The 22,377-nt window shown below is 38.5% G+C and overlaps 1 protein-coding gene across 1 annotated transcript in view; it reads right to left on the bottom strand.

Annotated features, from left to right (window-relative positions):
- CCDC138 (coiled-coil domain containing 138) overlaps window positions 1-22,377 on the bottom strand; it is a 284,099-nt gene that overhangs the window by 48,122 nt on the left and 213,600 nt on the right. Inside the window, exon 12 of the mRNA XM_007942397.1 lies at window positions 11,719-11,895. Within this exon, the coding sequence (XP_007940588.1) occupies window positions 11,719-11,895 (177 nt within the window). The remainder of the gene's footprint in view (window positions 1-11,718; window positions 11,896-22,377) is intronic.

Genomic DNA, 22,377 nt, shown 5'->3' with positions numbered 1-22,377 from the left:
TGACTACATCTTTACACAACTGCCAAACCACTGAGAATCATGGCCCAGTCAAGTTGACAATTAACCTAAAACATCACAGCCACCATTACTTTCACCTTGCACCTCAGCGTTTTTTATTACCAGACGTACATTATTAATGCACAAAATAGTTATGTAGTAGATTTTTCACTATTGTCAAAAATGCAGTGTCAGATAATGAGATAGCTGAGAAGTGAGAATGAAACCAAAGTTCATTAATGGCTACCTTGGGTGTAGGGGGAGGGGGTTGAGTTTTTGGTTAGGGGGCACTAAATTTATGTTAATGGTGGTAGGATAATTTGGAAGAGGACAGCTATAATTATAGCACAATATGAAAAATGTAATCAATGTCATTGAGTTGTAAATGTGGAAGTTGTAGCATTGGTGGATAGTTTGGTATGTATATTTTCACTGCAATTTAAAAAAAAAGAGAGAGAAGGAAAAATACTAAAAATAAACAAATCTCTCTATTGTAGAACCCTATAAATAACTCACTGCTATAGAGTCAGATCCAACTCACAGCAACCCCTCCTTTGGTTTCCAAGGCGGTATCACTACAGAAGTAGATTGCCCAATCTTCCTTCCAAAACCTATGGGGCAGTTTTACTCTGTCCTATAGGGCTGCTGTGAGTCAGAATTGACTCTATGGCAGTGGGTTTGGTTTTCCTGCATTTATTGTGTTTCCTTATAATAAGAAAACCTTTAAATGAGAAAATAGGTTATATGTCTGCATAATTCACGGGTACATGTTCACTACGTTGGGGCTTTCCTGTAAATATCACATCTATTATTTCACTGTTTGCTTTATCCTTTATTTAATCTCCTTAATAGTAAAACATCAAAGAATGACACAATAAATTTAAAATAAAATAAAAAAGGATGAAATGGTGTTGCTCAAATGAAGAAATGTTAACAACCAATGAACACTTGTAACCATACCAACTAAGAAATATGAATATTTTTAGAAATAAGTTGTAGAACAATTTTAATGTATAGAACCTGGTCAAAAGTATTTGATGACTCTTTGCTACCTTTACCTATATTAAGTTTTCTTACCCATAATCACAGACACAATTTTAACAGAACTCAAGTATATTTCTTTGTAAATTCTAAGATTTTCTTGTACTGCACACAGATATACAAACATACAAGTATATATACTAGGATCAACCATATTGAGAAAAAGAGAAAAAGTTAGCCAACATCATGAAAAGTACTCACAGAAAAAAGATGGGAAGTAAATGTTTACAACAACTATCTGAACAGTCTGACTAGTTTACTTTTTTACTACTTTGTAGTTTCCACATTTCTGCTGGGTTTTCTTTTGAAATGTTATTGTGATTTGGCTGAAAGTTTACAGAGCAAATTCATATTCCATACAGTTCACATACACTTTGACTTATGACATTGACTGTAATGCTCCCACAATGCAACAGCTCCCTTCCTACTTCCTCCCCATAGCCACCTCTTCCCTGTGTCCTTCACTCCCATACTGCCCCCAGACCTGTCTCCCTGTGCATAAACAACCCTTCCATTTTCCCATGATTGATCTCTCCAAGGAGTATATCTACCTGAGGTAAATGTTCAACTCCTATGCCTATCTTTTGTTTTGTGTGAAGCCACAGGTGTGGGTTCAATTCCAGACCTGAAGGGCAGCTAGGAGCCACAGTCACACGGGTTCCACCAGGCTCTATCAGACCAGTAAATCTGATCTCCCCCCCTCCCTTTTTTTTTTTAATGATTTTGAGTTTTGTTTCACATTGTTCTCCCACTCTATCCAGGATCTCCTACATAGATCCCCCTTCAAGTGGTTGACAGTGGTAGCTGGGCACCATCTAGTTCTTTTGGTCTCACAGTCATATAGGATAAGGATCCCATAGTGTAGCAGTACCTTGGACTAATTGTTTCTATGAGTCTTCAGCTTTCTTTATTCTTCTTTGCTCTGGACAAGGAAAGACCCATCGTTGAATCTAGATGGCTGCTTGCAAGCTTTTAAGATCCCAGTTGCTACTCACAAAAGTAGGATGTATGCTAAAAGGGCAAGGTGGCCACATCTTCTGATCTCTTCTAACCACACAACAGGAAGACAGAATCACCATCAGTAGCCCAAAGCCTATTCCTGCGAGGCCAGACATGCTGCCTCCCTCCAGCCCTTTCACCAATCCTGACATCAACCGTTCCTCCCACAGCACTCACCACCTTTCTGCTGGGTTCAATAATTCACTGCAGTGGCCACACAGAATTCACAGATTATGGGGTTTATTAGGGAAGCACCAGGCTACAATTCAAGTTCAGGAAAAACACTGTCTCTCTCAGTCCACCATCTCTCAGCCAACAGTCTCTCACAGTCTCTCTCCCAGCAGCGTGTGTCCCTCGGTGTCTCTCTCAGCAATGCGTGTCTCTTGTGTCTCTTTCCTAGCAGCACATGTCTCTCAGGAGCGCATTTCTCTCAGGAGCGTGTTTCTCTCAGCAGCACGTTCTTCTCAGCCAGCAGTCAGAGAGAAACTTCTGCCTCTAGGAGGCCTCCTTTTGAGCCTGGCAGAGTGGCCAAATTAGCCAATCATAACATCAGAATTCTAAACACCTGAGAGAGAGTGAGCCTCCCCGAACATTGCTTTGTGCCATTCCCAACAGAGATACCCTAGGTGGATAACTTTTACTATCAGGAGCTCCTCAGTTGCTCACAGCAAATTCCACCATGTAGTTTACAAAGACTTATGGATAGAAAAGCCATACCAGGTAATTTACTACACTACAATGTGGAACAATGTTTTTGTGTAGTATGTTATGCCAGTTGAGCTTGATGTCTCCTGAGACCATGGTCCCAGCCCACAGGTCCAACTACTCACTCCCTCTGGGTAGCTGGCTGTGACCAAGAAGTGACTACAACCTTGTCCCTTGTCTGCTCTACTATGTACCGAGAAATTGTTACAGAACATACAAATACACTTGTAGAAACATTGTAGAACTTATAGAAACTGCCATTTCTATTGTTTTTTATATTAAAAAACAGACTTGACATTTTTACATCTGCAAAATATATGAAAATATATTGTTCACTTCAAATGTTAACCCTGACATGTTATCTAAACAAGGCAGTTTTAAGGATGCAAGAGAGCATAAACTAACTAATACAAATTTAAATCCCTCTATTTAAATTAGGGAGCTCTGGCAGTGTACTGCCTAAGGCATATTACTGCTAACCAGAAGGCTGGCAGTTCAAACCCACCAGCCACTCCTCGGAAGGAAGACTGGGCAATCTACTTCCATAAAGATACTGCCTTGGAAAGCCAAGAAGGGGTCACTATGAGTCAGGATAGACTAAACAGCAGTGAGTTTGCTTTCTTTGGTTTTATTTAAACTAAGTCTGACAAGAAAAGGAAAAAATTCTTTGTTAAAAAATAACATTCAAGTTCTTATGCAGCTAAACTCAGATAACTGAATAATAGGTTTCAACCACTGACAGGGAAAAGAACAAGAAACCATAAAGTAATTTTCTAAAAGCAACACTTTTAAGTTATTACATGATATATATATTCCTACTCTAAAAATTGGTATATCAGACAACCATCTTAAAAAAAAATTGCTCAAAATGTACATAGCAAGATATATATCAATATGCAGATCTTAATTTACACTCAAAGAAATACATTTTAGCAGTTTTCAAAAAGCAATACCTACACAGCTAATACAACCCAATGCCATCAAGTCAATTCCAACTCCTGACCATCATTGGGTTTCCAAGGCAGTAAATCTTTACAGAAGGAGATTGCCTCATCTTCCTCTTGTGGAGCAGTTGGCGGGTTTGAACGCCAACCTTCTAGTTAGTTGCCAAACACCTTAGCCACTATGCCACCAGAGCACCTTTTACAGCTAATAATACTTCTTATCTCTGGAAAAAAAAAAAATTTGTAGGAAAAACACAAAGGGCTAAGTGGGGGAAAAAAATCATTCTACAGCAGCACTACTACAACATTACTCAACACAAACTATCCATGGAGATGGGTGGCCTGGTGCTTTTCAACCTATCTGTGGTAAAAGTAAATTTGTGGTATCAAATTTCTAGTTCCTCACAGATGATCCACCAAAATAACAGAAAATTGAAACAAAAAATAAACATACATTTTAATTATTTGACTTAACAGATATAAAATTACATACACACACATTCACACACTCATATATATATATGCATCTCTTACACAGAATACTTCTTTATCTTGTCAGACTTAAATGTACCTACTCCTCACTTTTCTACTATCTTGTTATCTGATATTCTGCCTTTATGCCAATAGCAAAAAATCTACTAGCTGACTGTTTTGTGCATTAATGATGTGGTGAGCATAGCAACGGCTGTGCAGTGTGACCTGTCATGAGGAGGGTCTCTGGACCACCCCTGGAAACCTGGGCCACACTGCTCCATTGCCTCCACGCCCAACTGCAAGCAGCGGTGCCGTGTCCAGCAGCCCTTTGGACCATCCTCCTATATGGTCATGACTCCTGGCAGATGCATAGGCAGCACTGAGCCAGCGGGCATCTGTTCTCAAAATTTGCTGTGGGGTAGAAAGGGAGGGAAAAAAAAAGGCATTGGAGACAGTATTGAGAAGAAATGTGTGTGTTTTGTGTTAGGCCGGAGTAAACTCAAACCACCAACATTTCAGTTAGCAACTAGTTATGCTAATTTTAGTACCTCCAAGGTGTCTAGCCCTGTTAAGACAGCCAAGGTGGCAGAACCCACCCAGGCTAGAAAGTCCCATGTTATAATAAACTTCCTCCTGTGAAACCCCCTTATGCTAATAGGTAATTGGACCCCGCCATTTCCTTAGTGTCCCCAATTAGGTCCTCTATGTGTCTATAATAATCTATCCTCCCCACCCGGGGGTGCGACTTCTCTGGCCTTGATGCCAGGGCATGAGAACCTCACCCGGGAGTGCTAATAAACTGCTTCCTTGAAACAACTCCGTGTCCTGGTGTCTCAGCAACTCTGCATTACATTTTGGTCACCCAGTGCTGCTCTGACAGGAATATACCACAACTGGGATGCCCTTAACAAATAGGAGTTCATTTTCTTATAGTTTTGGAAGGCAGCAGTCCAAGTTCCAAGTGTTGGGCTCTAGAGGCTGGGTGAAAGCCCCTAGACCTTGGGCTTCAGCTCTGCCTCTTGCTCCTGGCCCACTCTTTGCTACAGGCATCTCTTCACTCAGGCAGCTACTGGCTGCTAAGGCTGACAAAGGTTTGTCAAAAGTGAAAAGGCACAGTCCCGATATTATCAAAGCACACAGCAGGCCATTGATTCAAGTCCATTAAAAGCCCCAAGACAGGCAGAGCATGGCAGGCTGCTAAATGAAGACTTGGCTACATGCAGGGTCCAAGTGTGCCAAAAAGCTACAGCCCATTCCCAAAGCTTCTCCTTATATGCAGGAAGCAGACTGTGGTGGTTAAGTTTGTGTGTCAACTTGGCTGGGCCTGGCTGAGTGGCTGGGCAGCTGAATGTAGTTGTAGTTATTCCCCATGATGAGATCGGTAATTAACTCCATGGTGCAATCTATTGGAGCAGCTGAGTAGCTGCTTCGGGTATATGGTCTGCTTCCTGTAAAAAAGCAGCAGCTTTAGGAATGGTCTCCAGCTTACACCACACTTGAACCCTGCATGTAGCTATGTTGTTGTTTAGTAGCCTGCCATGCTCTGCCAACCTTGGGACTTTCAATGGACTTGAATGAATGGCCTGCCATGTGGTTTGGTAATACTGGGACTGTGCCATTTTATTTGTCGACCTTGAGCTTGTTAGCTTCAGCAGCCAGTAGCTACCTAGTGAAGAGATACCTCTAGCTTCAGTGGGCCGGGAGCAACTGGCAAAGCTGAAGCCCAAGGTCAAGGGGTTTTCTTTTTATTTATTTATTTTTTATTTTATTTTGATTTGGGTAAAGATTTGCAGAGCAAATTCACTTTCCATACAGCAGTTCACATATACTTTGTCTCATATCATTGACCACAGTTAACCACAATGCAACAGCTCCCCTCCCACTTCCTCCCCCTAGTTACCTCTTCCCAGTGTCCATCCCTCCACACTCTCCTGCGTCCTGAGCTGTCTCCCTGTGCATAAGCAGCCCTTACTTCTCCCATGATTGTTCTGTCCAGGGCGTGTGTCTACTTGAGGCAAATGTTTAACTCACATGCCTGTACTTTGTTTGGCTGGAAGCCACAGGTGTGGGTTCAGTTCCAGACCTGAAGGGCAGCTAGGGGCCATAGTCTCAGTGGTTCCACCAGGCTCTATTGGACCAGCAAACCTGGTCCCCACCTTCTTTTTTTTTGCCTCCAAATGATTTTGAGTTTTCTTCCACATTGTTCTCCCTTTCTATGCAGGACCTCCTACATCCCTTCCAAGTGGATGACAGTGGTAGCCGGGCACCATCCAGTTCTTAGGGTCTCATAGTTGTATAGGCTGCAGATTGGATGGTGTACCAGTCGCTAGGACTGATTGTTTCCATTAACTTTGGTTTTCTTCTTTCTTCTTGATGAGGAGAGACCCATCGTTGAGTCTAGATGGCAGCTTGCTGGCTTTCAAGATCCCAGTCGCTACTCACCAAAGTAGGAGATGGAACAATGTTTTGTATAGTATGTTATGCCAGTTGAGCTTGATGTCCCCTGAGACTATGGTCCCGAGCCCACAGGTTCAACTACTCAGTCCCTCTGGGTAGCTGGCTGTGACCAAGCAATGACCATAACCTTGCCCCTTGTGAGCTCTACTATACACCTGGGAATTCTGATCATTCACATAAACTTATAGGACCATTGTCTGCCAACCCTATATATGATCTTAGATACACTCCCCATTTAGACATACCTAATTGTTTAGCCTGTCCACCTGTCGTCTATCCGTCCATATACCCATGTTTGCCTTCACTGACAACTCAGTACTGTATATGCAAAAGGGTTCATATTTGTTGTCTGTACTGCCCATGTACCTCTCTATGTCTTTCTCATCCTCAATGCTGCCCTATTGATCACTCACATTTGGTACATTGCCCTTCTCTTTATCCAAATCAATATCTATCTCTATCTATCTAACAGCGTTCCCTCTCCTCCCCTCCCACTCCTGGTAACCAACAAAGAAAATTTCTTTCAATAGATAAACCTTTCCTTAACTTTTACAATAATGGACTAATACAATATTTGTCCTTTTGTGATCGACTTATTTCACTCATCATAATGTCCTCCAAGTTCATCCACATTATGCAGTGTTTTGCAGATTCTACATTATTCTTTAGCGTTGCATAGCATTCCATTGTGTGTAGTTTGGTTATCCATTCCTCAGTTGATGGACATCTAGGTTGTTTCCATGTTTTGGCTATTGTAAATAGTGCTGTGATGAACATGGGCATGCATATATCTGTTCTTGTCATGGCTCTCACTTCTTTAGGGTATATACCTAGTAATGGGATGGCTGGGTCAAATGGCATTTCTAGTTCCAACTTTTGAAGGAATCGCCATATTGCTTTCCACAATGGTTGTACCATTTTACAGTCCCATCAGCAGTGTATGAGAGTCCCAATCTTTCCACAACCTCACCAGCATTTGTTATTTTCTGTCTTGTTGAACTTTGATACTAGTGTTGGAGCAAGATGGTATCTCATTGTTGTTTTGATCTGCATCTCTCTAATAGCTAATGATCGTGAACATTTCTTCATATGTTTGCTGGCCGCTTGAATATCCTCCGTGGTGAAGTGTCTATTCATGTCTTCTGCCCACTTTTTAATTGGATTTTTTGTCTTTTTGTTATTGAGGTGTTGAAGTGGTCTATAAATTCTAGAGATAAGTCCGGTCAAGGGGTTTTCACACAGCCCCTAGAGCCTGGCACTTTGAATCGGACTTCTAGCCTCCTGAACTATAAGAGAATAAACTCCTGTTTCTTAAGGCCATCCCATTTGTGGTATCTTCTGTTAGAACAGCACAGAGGTAACTAGAACACAGACCACATCCCTAAGGTAGCTATTCAGTTGCTTATAGTAGATTCCACCATGGAGCTGATAACCAGACTCATTATCCAGCTGCCCAGCCACGCTGACACATAATCTTAACTACCACAGTGTGCAAGTTTACAACCAGTTCCACTCACTCCACAAAGTGAGTGGAACTGGGCCTGAAGCTTCTATCTTAGTGGGGCTGGGTGCACAGCCAGACTCCCAGTGCTCTCTCAGGAAGCCCTAAACCTCTGTAACTCACCAGGTCAAAGGGCAGAGCAAATTCTGGGATCATGAACACAGGGCTTGCAGGGGTGGGAGTGGGTCCTTGGAGGAGGCTCCACAAAGGAAGGTCTGACCCAGCATAGAAGGATGGTGAAATGGTTAAGTCATGGGCCCTCCAATCACACAGCCTGGCTTTAACCAGCTTTCTCTCCTCCAAGCCTGCTGCACAGAGGAATAATGCATGACTAGACTCGTCACAGCAAGAAGCACATCAGTAAAGCTTAGCTATTATTATATCTATGATCTATTTTCTAAATAATAAAAAAATATATAGGACAAATAGATGGCATGAAAACAGGAAAAAAGAACCCTCCATTTCACATAATGCCAGTTTGCACGTAACAACCTGATCTTCGGAACCTAACCACATAGATAAGTGAGAAGTGAGTTTAGAGAGATTTAAGTTTGTATTAAAAGTGTATTTAAAAGTTTCTAAAAACTCTATTTCTGTACTGACCTCCTAGTAAACCAGTAATAGTTTACCAACAGACACACTGAGTACCAGTAGGTGCCTTACACACAGCTGTGTATCCATCCATTAATTGGGTGAGACAACCCATCCATAAATCAATTCTAAATTTCTTTTCCAACAACATTCTCATATGATCTTGGGGGGGGGTAAAAAAAAAAGGCTTGCAGAAATTATGTAGAAGGTGAAATACACTTTCCATCTCACACTTAGAAAAAAGTAAAAAAAAAAAAATCCAGAGAAGTATTTGCTTCATTTTGATCTAGCTTGATCTAGCTGTAATTCATCCATTCCACAAATCTGGTTGACTGACCAATACCAGTATTGGATTTACACTTATAATGGAAACTGTATTAAATTCATTTAGGAAAAACAATGCTTTCATAGTAATCACTACTAAGCCAGTTGCTGTGGAGCTAATTCTCATCATGGCAACTCCATGTGTGTCAGAGTAGATCTGTGCTCCATAGGGTTCTCAATCATTGACAGTTTGGAAATAGATCACCAGGCATTTTTTCTAGGATGCCTCTAGGTGGACTCGATATGTAAACGGTTTGCACTGCCAAAGAATTCCTTTATTTACTTAATTTTAGCAAGAAAGGCATAACTGTAGATTTGAGGTTAATCTGAACAAAGATAATCAAATGTGAGTGAACTGCAAATCTGTTGACTGAATAATCTATCACTTTCTCCAAATGTGAATTTTAGGGTCCTATAAAGTCATTTCATCCAATATACAAAGAAATATTTTACCTATGTTAGACATCCAGACAAATTTGTTTCCAATGAATAGGCATTTGCTTCTGGTAGGATATTCATTTTCTCATTTAAAAAATAAATAAATAAATCCTGTGAAATAAGTTGGAAATCTAGCCAATATTACTTAAACAAGTAATATTAGGGCTCTGTGTCAGTTAAGGAGCTCTAGTGGCACAATGGTTAAAGCACTTGGCTGCTAACTAAAAGGTCAGCAGTTTGAACCTACCGGCCACAGGAGAAAGATGAGGCAGTCTGCTGCTGTAAAGATTTACAGCCTTGGAAACCTTATGGGGCTGTTCTACTCTATCCTATAGGGTGGCTATGAGTCAAAATCAACTTGAGGGCAGTGGGTGGGTTGGTGCCTCAGTTTACTAACTGTTCACTTTCTACTCTATTTCTTACATTAATAAACTGAGTCATAAAACCTCAAGATTACTTATCTTGGTACCTAGATTATCCAATCATAAATCCAGTATCTTAGCAGTTACAAATAGCTAAAAATATTAATAAAATAGGTCAAGGATATTTCGTCCTATCAGTTGTCAATTTAGAGCTGGAGAAAAAAAAATAAGCCTGGAAAACCTAATCATATGATAAGGTAGAATGAGTTTTATATCTAGAGTCGGAGACCTGGATCCAAGTCTCAGTACTCCCTCTGCCTACCTGAGAAGTTACTTAATTTTTCTAGGCCTCAGTTTCCCTACGAGACTTCCTTCACAGGGATGATGTAAAGGAAAAGTAAGGTTGCATGTGAAAGGAGCTCTGGTGGCATAGTTCCTAAGGCATTTGACTGCTAACCAGAAGGCTGGTGGTTCAAACCCAACAGCCACTCCTTGGAAGGAAAACTGGGCAATCTACTTCCATAGAGAAACCCAAGGAGGGTTCACTATGAGTCAGAATCGATTCGATGGAAGTGAGTTTGGTTTTACATGTAAGTGAACTAAAAATGTAAAACCATATACGCAAAAGTAACTACACCCACTCCTCCTTCATTGACATAGTTAGGTTCCAAAGACCAGGTCATTAAGTTAACATCAGTGTTATGTGAAAATCAAGGATTACCACATCCAATCATGAAGTGGGAGATGATTACCTCATTACATAACTGCCAAATTACATCATTACATAACTGCCAAATAACTGAGAATCATGACCCAACCAAGCTGACACAAAACCTTTACCACCACAGCTAGCATTACTCTTGCCTCATACCTCAGTGTTCATTATTGCCAGATACACATCATTAATGTGCAATATAGTCGATAGTAGATTGTTTACTATTGCAATATGAAATGTTAGATAACAAGATAGTTGATAAGTGAAGAGTAGGTGTTATTTAGAAACTTAAGCATGCTTTGCACACAATCGTTAGTAATTAACCCACAAGAGGCATCTAAATCCATAGGTTGCTTACTACCACAATGCCTTTCCATTTTAAAATTTGCTTTATATTTAGAAGTGCTGTGAAGGAAAGAGAGAATAAGGAAGACAGTAGAAAAGAAAGACAGACTAGGAATGAATATAATTACTGAAGCAAAAATGGCTGCTTTTTACAAGTTAAGTCTTAAGTTCAAAGAGCAATGCCAACTAAAGCAAATAAAAATATTTATGTCAAGCACCCCTGTACATATCTGTGCTAAATTAGGAACTAATAATAGGAAGTTAAAAATTGTTATACCAAAATAAAAACCAAAATGAAAAAAAAAAAAACAACTCACACACTACAAATTTCTAAAAGCATGAATTAAATATATTAGCCAAAATATACAAGAGTGCTTCTCTCAAAAATCCCTCCAATGAAACAGTAAGTTTAAAAGGGCAACAACAAGAATATGTCTATGTCATTATTCTCACTTCAGTTTGAAATACATTTGATGACTTCACTCCCTCTGAGATAATAAAGAATATACTAGAAGATCTGCCAGAATGAATAAACAAAAGACAACAGAGAAGGTGGTTCAAACATTTCACCAACATTCACATAGCATACCCACATAACTGAGATGACTACTAGAAACTGTGCTAAATTAGGGAAAATGTGGGCAAAGGGTTAGACTGTATAACTTTTCCTGATGTTATTAATGTCTTAATTACATAGCTGTCAAAAGCGTTTCTTAAGCATATACATTGCAAAATGCAAGTGTCTGATATGTAGGTATATATTCAAAACACGTTAAGGATGAAAACATCATCTCATTTTCATTGTTTTAAGTTTAAAAAACTTACTAGATTCCACTGTCATCTGCAGCAAGCTATCAATGACATTGGATAGGAGTCCTTTACTGGATATCCTTAGATGACCTAAAATTACTGGAACAGCTTGATAGTCCAAAAACAAGGTTTTTCCTTCATCTGTCTTCAAGTCCAAGCAAAGAGAATCAAATGCCTGAGCCAGGTAATCAGCTGCAAGACATTAATATGTAAAATTAACTGCCACATCAGTAGTCTAATCAGTAATCAGAAAAGAAAGAGAAAAGGCAATACCATCACTTTAACTAAACCAAAAGAGAAACAAAAATTAGATGAAAAGAGACTACAAACTAAATTTAAACATATATGTGTATATTAACCCTAACTAATCAAAACTCCAAAAGAGAGAAAAGGGAGATTATATTTTGGTAGGGAAAATTCCATTCAAAAATTTCAGATTTTGCCACTTAAAAAAGAAAGAAATCCCATTTCCTTTTTTATATCAAGAAGGAAAACAACAGATGTTTAATAGTAAAAAACACAAGTAATGTTTATTTTCTATTCTTGATTATAACTACTATATACACTTCAAATTTTCTGAAATATTTTTGTTGTTACTACTTTCTACATGTTTTGGTATTTCAAATTGTAACTTTATAGAAATTTGCTAAATGTGTTTCACACAGGAATTTCTGTGTCTCCTAATAAAGATCCCAATAAGCCATTCAAAGACAATTTTAGGAAACTGGATATGTGCAGGTAACTTACTTTTTGTGATATATATGCAAGATTTTGCTATGACACCTGCTGACTCAGAATCCTGAAGTTGTATTTTAAGATGTTCCAGGGATGACTGTGAAGCTTGTAAAGCCAGGATTGAGAATCCCCTAAGTTCTGGTGGTGCAGTGGTTAAGGCATTTGGCTGCTAACCAAAAGGTCTGTGGTTTGAACCCACCAGCCACTCCAGGGAAGAAAGATGCAGCAGTCTGCTTCTGTAGAGATTTAGAGCCTTAGAAATCTAATGGGGCTTACTATGAGTCTGAATCAACTCCATGGTACTGAGTTTTGTTTTAGTTTTTAGAATTTAACCACAATCAATACAAATAAGAAGATACTTGTATTATTAAATGTTAATACATCAAATAATCCAAGTTGTTACTTTTACAAAAGTTTGACATTGTGTTTTTAAATGTATAAGAATAGCTAAGTTTTCTAAAACATTCCTTTCAATGTATTATTTGAAGTAATACAAAACTGGTCATGCTAGTCAAATAATAGTAAGCTAATTTTTTTTTAGGGAGAAGACTGAAGAGAGTACCTTGAGATACAATGAAAATATGACAAAATCACCATATTAAAATTTATTGTCTTCTGTTCTCATGCTGCATTTCGTCCTTGCTGTTTTGACTGACGTGAATAATTAATTTTAAAAATCTAATTACTAAGAATGTGAAGCTGAGAATAACTTGTATAAAATTGAAATACACATGAAAAAATTTAAAAAAATTAAGATCTATGACTATGGATCAATTCACAGTACGCTCCATTTTTTATTTTATTTATTTTTTGGTAGTTTATTTCAAGAAACACATCATTGCACTTAACTTTTTCATTTCAATAAAAATAAAACATCACTAATAATGGCCATTTGAGAATACCTGCTAGAGTTTGTTCAGACTTGCCTATTTAGAAATCTCTCTCTATTTAGCAACAAGATTGGTAAAAGAGTATAGATGAAACCTAATTCAATTCTTCACAAAAGTTTTATCACAGTGCCACCTACTGTATTTGACACAAATTACTTCACTTTTTTTTTAATATATGATATGAGAAGATTCCACCACTTGCCTGCCAGTTTGTCATAATGTTGTAACTTGGTGTTGTGGTGAGGCTAGAAAATATGCCACCAGTATTTCAAAATCCTCAGAAGGAAGGTTGGGCAATCTACTTCCATCGTGATACTGCCTCGGAAACTCAAGGAGGGGTCACTATGAGTCGGGTCCAACTCGACGGCACATAACAACAACAACAACAGCAACAAAGTATTTCAAATACCAGCAAGGTCACTCATGGTGGACAGGTTTCAGCAGAGCTTCAAGACTAAGATAAACTGGGAAAGATGGGGACATCCACTTCTCAAAGAACTGGCCACTGAAAACTTTATGAATAGCAGCGAAACATAGTCTTATATAGTGGTGGAAGATGAGCCTCTCATGTTGGAAGGAACTCAAAACATGACTGGGGAAGAGCTACCTACTCAAAGTAGAATTTACCTTAATGACGTGGATGGAGTGAAGCTTTCAGGACTTTCTTTTGCTCATGAGACACAACTCAAAATGGGAAGAAACAGTTGCAAACATACATTAATAACTGGAATGTGAAATGTATGAAGTATGAATCTAGGAGAATTGAAAGTTGTCAAAAATGAAATTGAACACATAAAGATTGATAGCCTAGGCATTAGTGAGCTGAAATAGACTGGTATTGACCATTTTGAATCAGACAATTAGATGGTCTACTACACTAGGAAAGATAAATTAATATGGAATGGTATCACATTCTTCATTAAAAAGAACATTTCAAGACTCCAGTTAAGATGGTGTCTTATTAAAACACTGCACTACAATTTCCACTTTCAACAGAGATTTTGAGAAACTCAATAAAATAGATACAAATAATGACCCAGGAATTATAAGCAGTTACTGAGAAGATAAAGTATTAGGATCCAGTGAAGAGAGCAAAAGGGAGCTTTTGTGACTGGGAAAAAATAAAACCCCACCCAGCTGGTGGAGCCCACGAGAAGTCATTACAAATACAAAGGAGGTCAAAGAGGAGGGGAAAAAAAAATAAATTTCACACAACCCACAGGTGTTACAAACACAGACTAGTCACATTGGGAATGTTTCAAGGTGAGCTAAAGTTTCATGTGGGGTTGAAGATCATACTGAAAGAAATCAGGACTTCCATAGCTTAAGATGCTGCACAGTGCAGAAGGGAGTAGGGAAAGGGAAGAGAAACTCTCTCCAAATAAACAGACCCCAAATCAGACCCACAGCAGTGGCTTTGAGTCCAACTTTTAGCAACCTTTTTAGCTCAGAGTGGAACTGAGGCCTGGGATTTCAGGACTTACGGATCCGTGTGGAGGAGGGTGGTCCTTTTGCCTTTGCAGTAGCTGGTGAGTTTGAATTGCAGGGCTTTGATGATGGCGGAACATCACCATCAGCAGACTGCTACAAACAGAGCTAGGGGTTATAGCTGTCCTTCTCAACACCTGCATCACTGACTGAATTATCTCACACTAAGCACAAAAAATGTGCTTTGGGCTTTCTCCCCTGGGGGTCACTTCTTGCACCAGTATCCTTTCTCCTATGTGGGTGCTCCAGTGAGTGAGCGGATTCTGCCAAAGCTGGCAGCTACCACAGCTACTGGCTGAATATAACTGGAGGGAAACCTCCTTAAATACCTTATGCTCCCTTCATTTGTCCACTTCCCTCTAACCCAATTTTCGTTCCTTTCCGTCTGGTCACTTGCCCCTTTGCCTCCTCATCTTCTTTGGTTTTTGACAAACCTTTATCCATCTCACCTGCCCACTTTTGTTTTTCTCTCTTTCCCTTATACTCTTTTTCCTTTTTGCTTATTTCTTCTTATCTATTTCTATTCTATCTTTCCATCTCTCCTTTTTCTTTTTTTTTCCCCCTATCTCATCCAATGGGAGGAACATATTAACCCTCCATGAAACAACCATAGCTACTACACTGACCACCTCACCCAACAGACAAGAAACACGAATAGCTCCTGCACCATGAGATCAACGACAGAGGGTAAACAACACCTGCTCATCCGAACTGAAAATCCTCTTCATGACAAACAGAAACCTGTACCCACATCCTCACAAGTGATTCCACCAAAACAGAGAAAGGTGAAGAGTGAGCCAGTACCGCTGAGTTAAGAACCAAAGAAGTACACCTGCTCCACACATCCAGATATATTAAAACAAAGTAAAACATAAACTCAAAGTGAAAGAAATCAGTACATAACTAACAAATAATGATAACAATTTCAAAATGTTTAAGAAACGACAACTTCAAATCAAACCAAAAACAGGACAATATAGTAGGAACAAGTGTCCAAACTAAGAATTAGGAAATCTCCCTGAAGAAGAACAAGTAGTAGAACTATCTGAGAAGCAATTTATAAGATATACACAGGACCCTCCAAAAGCTCAAGGAAACCATAAACAAAAGCAATGAGAAGACAGACAATACCCTCAAAAAATTCAGGAAAATCATTCAAGAGCAAAATAACAAATTAAATTTACAATTAGAAATCATACAAAAACAGCAATTAGAAATCCAGAAGATGAACACTAAACTTATGGAGAGAGATAACACATTGGAAGGACAAAAGAGTATACTAAAACTGCCTGAAAAACACATTTCCCAGCTAGAAGGAAAACCCCTGGACTCCGCCTTGTACGGGGAAAAATCAGAACAAAAACTTAGAACAAATGAAGAAAAGAGAGTTATATGGGATGACAGGAAAAGAAATAACATATGCCTGACTGGAATCCCAGAACAAAAGGAGGCAAAACACACACACACACACACACACACACACACAGAGAAAATTGTCAAAGACATGCTAACAGAAAATTTCCCCCTTATCAAGAAAGAAGAAACTTTATCCATCCAAAAAGCTCACACAGGATAGACCCCAAGAGAAAGTCACCAAGGCATGTCATAATATAACTTTCCAAAACCAAAGAAAAAGAAAGATTCTTGGGAACAGCTTGTAAAAAAACAAAATGTCAGCTGCAATGGGCAACCAATAAGACTAAGCTCTGATTTCTCAGCAGAAACCATGAAGACAAGAATAAACCTTGAAGGAAAAGAACTACCAATGAAGAATTATATATCCAGCCAAACTGTCCCTCAAATATGAGTGTGAAATCAAGACATTCCCAGACAAACAGAAATTAAGGGAATTTGTGAAAGCCACACCAACCCCACAGGAAATGAAATGCTAAAGACAGTCCTTCTAATAGAAAACCCACAACAGAGGACAACAAATTAAAAAGAAGACACTTGACACCACCACACAGAAACCAACCTAGAAAAAGATTATCAAAATAAACTCACAAAAAAAAAGTAAGTAGAGAAATAGGGGAGTCAATCTGTAAATGAAACCAACAATAAAGCAAATAGAGGGAATAAAAGTTTTAATCAGAAAACTTCCAAACGGAGAGGAACTCAGGACAATGTCTTTATAGAACAGACTGTTCCAAACTTAGGGAGATAAGAATTTACTATAGGTTAACTGCAAAGAAAATCAACAATCCTTCTAACCAAACCAAGAAAGAAGAAAATCACAAGGGCCTAGTAAACACGAAACCAACAATAATGAAGAAAAGAGAAAAAATACTTGATAACAAAATTAACACAGCACAGAAAAATATGTGGAACATAGAAACCACTACCAACACAACAAAAAAACCCACAATAGAATGACAGCAATAAATTCATACCTGTAATTAATTACACTAAATGTGAATGGACTAAATGCACCAGTCAAGAAAAAGAGAGTGGCAGATTTGATAAAAAAAGAAAACCCATTAGTAGGGTGCCTACAAGAGACCCACCTTAGACACAAAGATAAAAGTGAACTAAAAATCAAGGGGTGGAAAAAATATATCAAGCTAACGGCAATGGAAAAAGAGCAGGAGTGGCAATAGTACTTTCTGATAAAATAGACTTCAAGAAGGACACAGGGAAGAGGTAACTATGGGGAGGAAATGGGAGGAGAGCTGTTGCATTGTGGGAAATTACAGTCAATGTCATGAGACAAAGTATATGTGAGCTGCTGTACGGAAAGTGAATTTGCTCTGTAAACTTTCACCCAAATCATAATTTTAAAAAGAGAGAGAGAGACTTCAAGGTGAAAACCAGCATACAGGACAAAGAAGGGCATTATATGATGTTAAAAGGGTCAATTGACCAAGAGAACATCACCATATTAAATATCTATGCACCCAATGAAAAAGTTCCAAAATACATAAAGCAAACATTAACCAAATTGAAAGGAAAAATAGACAATTCTGTAAGTAGTGGAAGACTTTAAAACACCACTTTTGAGGAAGGAAAGAACTAGTAGGAACAAACTCAACAAAGATACAGAAGATCTCAACAACACAATCAACTAACTTGACCTCATAGACATATACAGAGCACTCTACCCAACAAAAGCACAACACACATTCCTATCCAGTGCACATAGATCATTCTCCAGAATAGACCATATTTAGGCCACAAAACAACCCTCGATAAATTTTAAAACACTGAAATATTATAAAGCATCATCTTGATCACGATGCTATAAAATTAGAAATCAATAATAGGAAGACCAAGGAAAGAAAAATCAAATATGTGTAAATTAGGTATTACACTACTCAAAAACTATTGGGTAACAGAAGAAATAGTGTGAAATAAAAAAATTCCTAGAAACAAATTAGAATGAAAATACAGCTTACCAAAACCTTTGGGACACAGTGAAAGCAGAACCCAGAGGTCAATTTATAGCAATAAATGGACATATCAAAAATGAAGAAAGAATCAAAACCAACACTTTAACTCAGCAATTCAACAAAAGAAACGTACAGTATCAAGAAGGAAGGAAATAATAAAGATAAGAGCAGAAATAAATGAAGCAGAGAAAAAAAAAAAAAAAGCAGGGAAAATGAACAAGACAAGAAGCTGGTTCTTTGAAAACATTAACAAAATTGACAAGCCCCTGACAAATTTAACAAAGGAAAAGAGATGATGCAAATAACACAAATAATAAATGAAAAGGGTGACATCACAACAGAACTGAAATAAAGAAAGGTAACGACAGACTATTATGAAGAACTGTACTTCAACAGATTATGAACCTAGAAGAGATGGACAAATTTCTAGAAACACAAGACTTACCTAAATTAACACAATCTGAGAAAGAATACTTGAAGAAACCCATAACAAAAGAAGAAACTGAACAAGTCATTTAAAAAAAAAACAAAACAAAACAAAAAAAAACCTCCACATTAAACAAAAAGTCCTGGCTCAGAAGGCTTCATTGGAGAATTCTATTAAAAATTCAGAGAAGAGCTGACACCTACACTACTCAAATTATTCCAGAACATAGAAAATGATGGTATACTCCCAAATTCATTCTATGAAGCAAGCATAACCGTGAGACCAAAATCAGGTAAAGACACCACTAAAAGGGAAAACTATAGACCAATATCCCTCATGAATACAGATGCAAAAATCTTCAACAAAATCCTAGCCAACAGAACCCAACAACATATCAAAAAAGTAATACACCATGACCAAGTGGGATTCATACCAGGTATGCAAGGATGGTTCACCATCAGAAAAACAATCAATGTAATCCATCACATAAATAAAAGAGAAGAATCATATGATGATATCAAGTGATACAGAAAAGCCATCTGATAAAATCCAACACCCATTCCTGTTCAAAACCCTCAGCCAAATAGGTATAGAAGGGAAAATCCTTAACATAATAAAGGTTTTGGTGGCAAAACCAACAGCCACCATTATTGTCAATGGAGAAAAGACTCACAGCATTCCCCTTGCTAACAGGAACCAGACAAGTATGCCCTCTATCATCACTGCTTTTTAACACTGTGTACCATAGTGCCTAAGGCACTTGACTGCTAACCAGAAGGCTGGCGGTTCAAACTCACCAGCCACTCCGCGGAAGGAAGATGGGGCAATCTACTTCCGTAGTGATACTGCCTCAGAAACCCAAGGAGGGGTCGCCATGAGTCAGGTCCGACTTGATGGCACAGAACAACAACAACAATATCTCTATTTGCAGATGACACCATCCTATACATAGAAAACCCGAAAGACTCAGCAAGAAAATTACTAGAACTAATAGAAAGATTCAGCAAAGTGGCAGGATACAAGATCAACATACAAAAATCAGTTAGATTCCTCTACAACAACAAAGAGACCTCTGAAGAGGAAATGAGGAAAACAATACCATTTACAGTAGCTACCAAAGAGATAAAATACTTAGGAATAAGTCTTACCAGAGACATACCTATACAAAGAAAACTACAAAAAACTACTACAAGAAACTACAAGAGACCTACATAAATGGAAGAACATGCCATGTTCATGGATAGGAAGACCGAATATTGTGACAATGTCAATAGTACCCAAAACGATCTATACATTCAATGCAATCCCAATCCAGATTCTATCACCATTCTTTAAGGACATGGAAAAACCAATCACTAACTTTGTACAAAAAGGAAAGAGACCTTGGATAAGCAAATACTGAAGAAGAAAAATAAAGTAGGAAGTCTCACACTCTCCAGTATCAAAACTGACTATACAGTCTCAGTAGTCAAAACATTGTGGCATTGGCACAATGATAGACAAATAGACAAATGGACCAGTTTCAAGAACCCAGAAATAGACCATCTATCTATGGACAGCTGATTTTTTACAAAGGACCAAAATCCATTAAATGGGAAAGAGATAGCCTTTTTAACAAATGGTGCTGGCAAAATTGGATATCCACTTGCAGAAAAATGAAACAAGACCCATACCTTACCCCACAGACAAAAACAAGCTCAAGTTGGATCAAAGACTTAAATGTAAAACCCCAAACCATAAAGGCCATCAATGATAAAATAGGGTCAAACTTAAGGTCCCTAATTTACGGCATAGACTATCATCAAGCATAACTCAAAATGCACAAGCAGCAGATGAGAAAGTAGATGACTAGGGCCTCTTAAAAATTAAATTTTTATGTGCATCAAAAGACTTCTCCAAAAGGGTAAAAAGAGAAACCACAGATTAGGAAAAAATATTTGGCTATGACATATCTGACAAGGGACTTATCTCTAAAATTTATTAAAAACTTCAACACCCAAACACCAAAAAGACAAACAATCCAATTCAAAAATGGGCAAAGGACACGAACATGTACTTTACTAATGAAGATATACAGGCGGCCAACAAACACATAAGGCAATGTTCACAATCATTAGTCATTAGAGAGATTTAAACCAAAACAAGGAAATAACATCTCATCCTAGCAATAATAGCAAAGTTTGATAGGGCAGAAAATAAAAATGCTGGCAAGGGTGTGGAAAGATTGGAAACCTCATACCCTGCTGGTGGGACTGTTAAATGGTACAATCACTGTGAAAAAGGGTATGGTGTTTCCATTAAAAACTGAAAACAGAAATACCAATTGACCTAGCAACTCCATTATTAGGAATATATTCTAAAGAGGTGAGATCCAGCACATAAATATACATATGTGCACCCAGGTTCATCATAGCACAATTCACCAGGGCAAAGATATAGAAACAACCTAAGTGCTCATCAATAGATGGATGGATAACCAAACTGTACATTCACACAATGGAATACCATGCAACATTAAAAAATAATGAAGAATCCACAAATCACCTAATAATAATGTGGATGAATTTGGAGGACATTAATAAATGTAAAATAAGTAAAATAAGTCACTCACAGAAGGACAAATATTGTATAAATCCATTATTGTAAAAAGTGAAGGAAAGGTTTAGGCAGGGAAGGAAATTCATTTTGTTGGTTACTGGGAACGGGAGGGATAGGGAGGGAAAATTTCTGAGTAGTTGGGGGTCACATGCTGATCTGGGTGAGGGGAGGGGCAGTATGGAAAGAGCCTGTGACCAGCACAGTGACAATGGGGAAAGAGAAGACATAGAAATACGTACAAAAGATACAGACAACAGAGGAAAATACTGTAACCTGCACAATACTGCACCACTAGTAGCAGCAAACACTAGGTTATGAATAAACATATAGACAAACGAGACTAGGAATATACCCAAGACGAAGGACAGATTTGGCTGAAGATAATCTTACATATGTACTTGTGCTACAAAATTAACCACATACATTACAGGAGTAACAGCAGACAAGGTTAGAGTAGCTTCTCAGAGACAACCAAACACCTTGAAGGAGAAAATCACCAGGCCTGCAGGCTCGGAACCACAGTTCCACAGTCTCAGGTGACACCATGCTCAGTTGGCACAACAAAGTACATAAAAATCTTGTTCTTCATCCTACTTTGGTGAGCAGTGACTGGGATCTTAAAAGCTTCTGAGAGGCCATCAAAGATGCAACTACTGGTCTCTTCTTGTCTGGAGCCAAGAAGAGTGAAGAAAATCAAGGTCCTTTGGAGACAATTAGTCCAAAGGTATGATGGACTACGAGGACCTCAGCATTCACCTCCTGTCCTTGTTTTGATCTCCTCATCTAGAGCAAAAAAAAAAAAAGAAGAAAACTAAAGACACGTGGAAACAACTAGTCCAAGGGACCGGTAGACCATGCAATCCTCAGCCTATATGACCATGAGACCAGAACTAGATGGTGCCTAGCTACCACTGTCAACCACTTGGAAGGGATGCAGGAATTCCTGGATAGAGTGGGAGAACAGTGTGGAACAAACTCAAAATGATTTGAAAAAAAAGAAAGATCAGGTTTTCTGGTCTAATAGAGCTTGGCGATACCCCTGAGACTACGGCCACTAGTCACCCTTCAGGTCTGGAACTGAACTCAGTCTTGTGGCTTCCAGCCAAATGATAGACAGGAATATGTGGTGAACACTTACATGAGGTAGATA

The sequence above is a fragment of the Orycteropus afer genome, unplaced genomic scaffold (assembly GCF_000298275.1).
Source record: "Orycteropus afer afer isolate SDZICR_OR568_19922 unplaced genomic scaffold, OryAfe1.0 scaffold00089, whole genome shotgun sequence".
In the NCBI taxonomy this organism is placed as follows: Eukaryota; Metazoa; Chordata; class Mammalia; order Tubulidentata; family Orycteropodidae; genus Orycteropus; species Orycteropus afer.
The sequence above is the reverse complement of the archived record's forward strand: the minus strand, read 5'-3'. Positions and strand labels throughout refer to the sequence as shown.